Below are 7,108 nucleotides of genomic sequence, written 5' to 3' on the forward strand. Positions count from 1 at the left end.
GGCACGTATGCAGTTTACGGACTACGGCTGTTTGAAAGGTTTTCTTCCATAAAATTAATCGATTCTAGACTAATTTGACTCAACATTTCCAAAACACGTATAATTTTTTGGGAATAATCCACATAAACTATGCTATAAACAAAAAATTGTAGGATTACTCACCGACTGTGCCCCGTTCGACGACACCATTGCTTAAGCTTGTTTTCATCGTGGAGCGTCACATCGAATGGTGGGCGCATGTTTCCTGATAAATTATTATTCTGTGAAAAATTCGCTGAACTTTGGAGACATCATTAATATAAATATAATTTTTATGGCTGTTAAATAATAAATGGTTTTTAGTAGGTCCACTGCTCGTTTAAACTCAACTGTTTGTGCAATATCTGCTATTGATCTAGATTCGACCAATCCTGTCACGACACAAGTCAGCGATGACGTTTTACTGTATTATACAAGTTTCTTTTAGCGTGTTTATACGAATACGATCACAATTTTTTTGCCGTTATATACGAATCCATATTATATGAACCAATTTTATAGGGGGATCTACTGTATATGCAATAAACTTCATTCCAATAGAAAGCTAAAATTTCACTGCACTATAATTAATAGGAGGAAAATTACTTGTTTAGTGAAAAAACAAACATTTACACGTTTAGTATCAAAATATTTAAACTAATAAAGGTTAGAAAATATATATTAAATTGTTGAATAAAATGTAAACATAAAAAGCAGAATCACAGTCTAATATGGTAAAAATATAACTTAAGCATGGACTACACATTACCTGAAAACTAACTCAAACAGAATTGAAACATAGAGTTTTCATTTCAGTTATGTTTTTGTTTAACTTAACTCCACTAGCACCGAAATGAATGTTACACAGAAATGTGCCACCTGTTGATCAGTTCTGTAATTGTCATAAAGAGTCAAACGTGGACGATGCTACAGATTTTGCCAAGCTTTCTCTGCATTTATTAACAATGAAATTGTTAATAATCCTTAAATTCTTTACATTTCTTGAATAGACATCTGTATTTCCTGACTTCTTCAATGAATAACTAAATCTACTTGCTTCCTCATCCTTTTAGCTGCACTTTCCACCATTACAACAATCAAACTACATGTGACTAATACATGTGACTAATACATGTGACTATGCATCACAAATCCTCATGCTTTTATTGGTTGCAGTATGACAGAAGCATGGAATGAAAACGGAAAAGTTAAATAATTTTTAACTCTGTTTTGGTCTTGTTTCTGTTCAACTGAATGTTGCAAAACTGAAAGTTTCATCAGTTTGACTTTCAGTTTTATGACTATGTTGCTGATTCTGGTGACATGGAGTCCAGGCTTTACTCATTTCTGCTTAACTGACTTAACTAATTTTTCATTGTAAATTTCAGGAACAGACTAATATACTATTTCTAAGAAAAGGGAAATATTTAACTGGTGAAAAAATTAATGTTTATTAGCATAACAACACAAAATTACAGATTCTATTAAATAAAGCTATTGATCACATTTGTAAATGATAAAAAAATATGACATATCAACATATGTCATCTTAATAGTTCAGTGTTTTTTTATTAATCTTCTGCTTTCCAAGTTAGAAAATACTACAGTCATCCTCACTTAATTCAAACTCACTTAATTTGAAACAGTGTTTAATTTGAAGCACTTGTGATTCTCCAGATGCCTTAATGGCAATTCCTAATGTTTTTGTTTGTTTAGTTTAAACTTGCCTTTCTGTTAATTTCAGTCCCAAAGTAAGTCTTTTCTAATTTGAAGTAACATGATACCAACACGTCATCTATCAACATCCAACCATTGTTTACAGGAAGTGGTCCTGTAAACAATGGTTACAGTTTGTCAGGTACAGTTACAGGAAGTGGTCCTGTAAACAATGGTTGCAGGAGAAACAAAATGTAAACTAAGTCAAAATCTGAGACATCTATTAAAATTAAATTAAAAACATTTGTTTTTAATTTAATTTTAATAGATGTCATTTGTACATTTTTGTTAAGAAAGGAAACTGATAAAGCCAAATGATGTGTTTTTTCCAGGTTTTACAAGATAAATTATCATCATCAATTAAAAAACACAGTAAATGAGCAAGATTTTTTTATTTTTTAATTACACTTTCTTATGTAACATAAATAATATATAAATTATAATACTGTAAAACTTAATGCAATATAATATACAATTTCTTAAAATAACTGTCTATTTTTGATTTCATCCTGGGTTGATAATGGTCCTGAATTAAGTTGTTTAGCTTGTCAAATGCTTCAAAACACTTTGATGTACATCTTTGCAAGAAATTAAAGCATCCAAAACTCTTATTATGTAAAGTGCTTCCAATGGACATGGGTTTCTCTTCTTCATTTCCTTGTTGTTGTTCATCATCTTCCTTCTTGCTATTGCTTTCTGTTGCTTGTTGACAAGGTTCTTCCTGAATTTCACTGAGAGGCAGAAGTTTCTAGTCGATTATCCAATTTGACAAAGTCTTTGAAATTTCCTTACACATCTTCGCAAGAGAATTCTTCCCATTCGAGACATTCAAGAGCCGTATCATCTGCAACAACTTCCAGTTCCTGGTGAGTCCGACCACTTTTTAATTACATCAGGAGTCATGACTTCCCAGGAAGAAGTTTCTAAGTGAATCTAAAATCATCCATTTTCTTGCAGCATCAATTTGAATATTCCTATACTTAATTTCTCTTAAGCAGTAGGTTTGAAGGAGAGAATTATTCCTTGATCCAAAAGCTTCAGTACATCAGTTGAGTTCAGCAGCAAAAAAGTACTGTATGGACTCCAATATGACTTCTCTATGATTGTGAGCCATATATCTATCCGTGAGGAGAACAATTTTCCTCTTTTGTGCAGTCATTCTTTGGTCCAGTCAAAGCAACCATTCATGAAATAACTTGCCAGTCATCCAAGCATTTTTACTGGAAGTATATTCACATGGAATATGAGAAATTTCCTTGAAACAGTAAGGTTTCACATACCAACCAATAACAAATGGGGTGAGCTTCTTGCTTCCATCATCATTGCAAGCAAGCAAAACTGTCATCAACACTTTGGACTTTTACCAGATTGACACTTTTGATCTTTAAACGTGAAGGTTTGATTCGGTAAGCAATTAAAAAACAGCTGTTTCATCACAATTAAAGATGTCCCTCAGCAGCCAATTTTCCATCACAGGCTTAACACATTCCACCCAGTTTTCAACTTCTTTTAAATCCACAGATGCTGCCTCTCCACTTGACATCAAAGAACAATTTAATGAGGTTTTTTTGAAAACAATAAAGCCTTTTGAAGCTTTAAGTCTGTACCCATCTCTTCAGCCTTTTGGTCAGCTTATTCCTTGACCATACTGCCAGATATTGGATCATTTCTTGCCCTTAAATCACAAAACCATTCATAAATGGCTTCATCCAAATCAGCTTCTTGGCATCTTCAAACTTGCTTTCATCCATGAATGTTGAGTCCTTCTCTGGCTGCAGATTCAAGAGCACTTCTGCTCTATAGGTATGTAGAGGGTAGTCAAAGGAATGTTGTATTCTTTTACTAAGACAGAAATAGCCATAGTTGTTTCCTCCTCATCTACTGCCACAAAAATTTCTAACTTCTTTGCTAATTGCAAGTGCTTTCTTGCCAGCATTTTTGATATGAAGACTACACAGTGAATATTGTAATGAAATTACTGTAAAACACTTCTTATCTGCTGGTAGGGTGAGATGAAGACTGTTTATTTTTGTTTCAGGAAGATCAACTTCTTTCTTGGCAGCTGTTGGCAAATACCTTTCAGCCTGGCATATGACAGTTTTAGTTTTGATTTTGGAGTCTTATGATTTATAAACACGATAAATACTGTATCATCTACATGCAGCTCTTATAATGGTTTTTTATTTTCTCTGCGTGCTAAAGTGAGACATGTTAGATTTAAAATTTTAAAGGTCTCTTATTTTGTTTAGATGTTTACTACCAACTGTGTAATTTTCATGTCCATATCTGCAGTAGATTGTTTGTAATTAACATTTAGGAGTCTCAATTTCCCTAACTCACCTATTACTCTCTATAGACTTTATATAGGAAATGCATTGAACTGTTTTCCTCTTTGAACTATCTGTATTGAAGTTTTCTGTCTAAGCACAGCTGTGTGTAAAATGACATCATCTGTCTCCCATGTGCAGTGTTCTGAAATTTGCCACATTAAAATTGGACTTTGCCTGAATTTCTTGAAAGAATCAGAGATCTATAGAGTTTTAATTATAGTAAGGAAAAAAAAACAAATTTTAAGTTAAGAGAAATGAGAGATCTAAATACAGTAGTTAAAGCAATAAATATCTAAAAAATAATAATTAAAATGTGTTTTTTTTCAAATTTTTTTAATAATTCTTTTTAATATGTTTTTATAAAAGTATAACAATTGTAAACTATGATATGTTTGTGATAAAAAATAAAAAAAACAGATTGATTCTAGCCCAATTAGGAGCTAAGAAATCAAACATTTAAAAATGCTTTTTAACAACATTTTTTGGCACCATATGTAGCATGGATAGTCTGTATAACAGTGTAAAAATCTGTACAGGTACTGTATTTGTTTAAAAAAAATTACCCTTTTAGTTTGAAATCAGTTAATTTGAAGTCCTGTTTTCAAAGTCCTGAGCATTTTGAATTAAGCAGTGATGACTATATTGATCAACATAGTTTAGCATAAGTCAGAAAACAGAAGATTAACACCAGTATATGTTTTCATTAAATAAATTTTTTTTAAATACAATGTTACAAATACAAATACAAAAGCAGTTCCCTACTATTTCAATTAAGCAACTTTGTACTTTGTATACAGTATTCATAACATTAACCAATGACCAATATAATATAACTTATAAAATAATTTAACAAAAAGAAATACCTGTCTAAGTTTAGACATTGCATCAGCAGAAATAAATTCATTTTTACTGAATCGTGTAACAAAGCACATCACTTGATACTGGCTTTGTCCCATCTCTTCTTCTCCAAGCACCAATACTCTAAATATTTGTACCTCCTATTAAAGATATTACAACATTATATTTTATACAATAACAACTTAATCTGTAAAGTTAAAATATTGTATTTATTCAATTCTAAGCTGCACCTCAATTTCTCAACTAATTTTCATGAAAAAATAGCAATAGTAAGATTTACTTACAAAGTTAAAAAATTAGTTACAAGGAGTGAAGTATTAATTTATTAAAATAATCTTGAATACATAATTTAAAGTAAATTGTAATTGCTCTCACTATCATACTGTGAAAATGATTTATCAGTTGTATTATCACAGCTGATTTTGAAACCAGTGTTGGCATCATCATTTTCCCAAACTAAGTTTTCTGTGCCATCATCGCATTTGTAATGAAGCATATTTTTAAAGAAATGAATTATCATTTCACTGAAAACTTTTTCCAGGTGACAGATACCCAATCCACCATTTTCGAAGTGCTCGCCTTGTTTATTTTCCCAGAAGCACTTAAATTATAGTTTTGTGAATGTAACTAATTTTCATATTGTTTTTTTATGTAGTCCTTAAAAGACTAGTTGATGCAAACATCACGTGACTGAAGTTAGCTCATTATACTGCTCAAGATTATCACCAATTCACAATTTCACTACAATGAGACAAACTTGTAGAAGGTGTGTATATATATATATATGTCCATACTCTGTAGAGCTCACCACAGATAACCTGTATATTTATGGGAGTACACCTCAAAAGATTAAAAATACTACAAAATAAGTGATCCAATATTATTGTATGGCAGATCAACAGATCATTTCTGAAAAAAGAATCCTGATTAAAAACTACTGATTGGATGATGATAAAATTAGGTTAGAGGATAGTAGACATGGTACAGAACAGATTTACTTTAAAAAATTGTCTTTTCAGGTAAAATTTAGCAACCTTTAAATGTAAGCTGACCCCAATTTTTAAACATTAAAATGGCAAGAAAGTGCAACTTAAAATAGAATATATATGGTACATTTAATAGAAACATAATTATTATAATACCATATTAGAATTTAATGTTAAAACTTTTAAATCTGTAAATTTCTAAACTTTAGTATTACAAAAATTTTAACATACAGTAGAGAATCAATTATCTGAATATCAATCAACCGAAATGTCAATTAACCAAAAGCTTTCCAGTTGGCAAATTTAAATTTCCACTAGTGCTGTGGCACTGCAATATTTGGCTATGTCTTGGGCTACTTCAATATTATTTTTGTTAATATGCGTGTTTTAGCTGGCAGCACTGGCACAACCATGAGAAAGTACTTAAGGACGTGCTAGGATTTGGACAAATTTCAACATGGAATAGGTTAATATATTTTTTCATACATAATCCAAAAAATCAATTTTCCAAACAACTCCAGTCCCCAATTGATTCAGATAATGAATGCACTACTGTATTTAAAAAAAATAATAATAATAATAATTCTCCCTGGGTCACCACCTGGTCGTGGTAAGAAAGCCCAGTAATTCTACTAAACCATAGAGCAATGCAGGCTGGAGCACAAGCTCCTGGTAGGGACACCCATGCCAGTAAGGTCTATGGGGAGAAATGAAGCTAAGAGTGACCACACCCACATTCTGTGGTGATATTTATCATGGTAGTAACCAGATCAAAGTGTGATACCGGCTCGGATGTCGCCTGGGTTAATAAGGTCCGCATTCGTGAGTTAGCCAAAGGCTCACATTCAAAAAATAGACTGCAGTCTCCCTTGGTTACCAGTGGCGAAAGCAGTGCTGGCCCAAGCATGGCTACTGCAATGCCCTCAACAGATATGAGGAATCAACCTAGCCTTCGTGTTTGTGGCAACGCATCCACAGATCACAAAGGCTGGAAAACCACGCCAACGGATGAAATGGACAATAGAAATGAATGAGTTTATCATCCATACTTACTACGCAATCACAAAACTCGAAACAAACATAACAGCATACAGACAACAACTACAGCGTAGATTCACACAACAATATCCTCACCTCACTGTCACCGAACAAAGGGTTGTTGATCAAAAACGAACAATTATACACAACAACCTTATCCCA

The 7,108-nt window shown here is 32.3% G+C and overlaps 1 protein-coding gene across 1 annotated transcript in view; it reads right to left on the minus strand.

Annotated features, from left to right (window-relative positions):
• Nucleotides 1–5,081, minus strand: part of LOC111629244 (out at first protein-like) — a 24,122-nt gene extending 19,041 nt beyond the window's left edge. The window contains exon 1 of the mRNA XM_023373125.1: nucleotides 4,928–5,081. Coding sequence (XP_023228893.1) covers nucleotides 4,928–5,020 — 93 coding nt within the window. The 5' untranslated portion in view covers nucleotides 5,021–5,081. The remainder of the gene's footprint in view (nucleotides 1–4,927) is intronic.
• Nucleotides 5,082–7,108: the final 2,027 nt, after the last annotated feature.

Source organism: Centruroides sculpturatus, unplaced genomic scaffold (assembly GCF_000671375.1).
Source record: "Centruroides sculpturatus isolate CEXI.00-Female unplaced genomic scaffold, Cexi_2.0 scaffold535, whole genome shotgun sequence".
NCBI lineage: Eukaryota > Metazoa > Arthropoda > Arachnida > Scorpiones > Buthidae > Centruroides > Centruroides sculpturatus.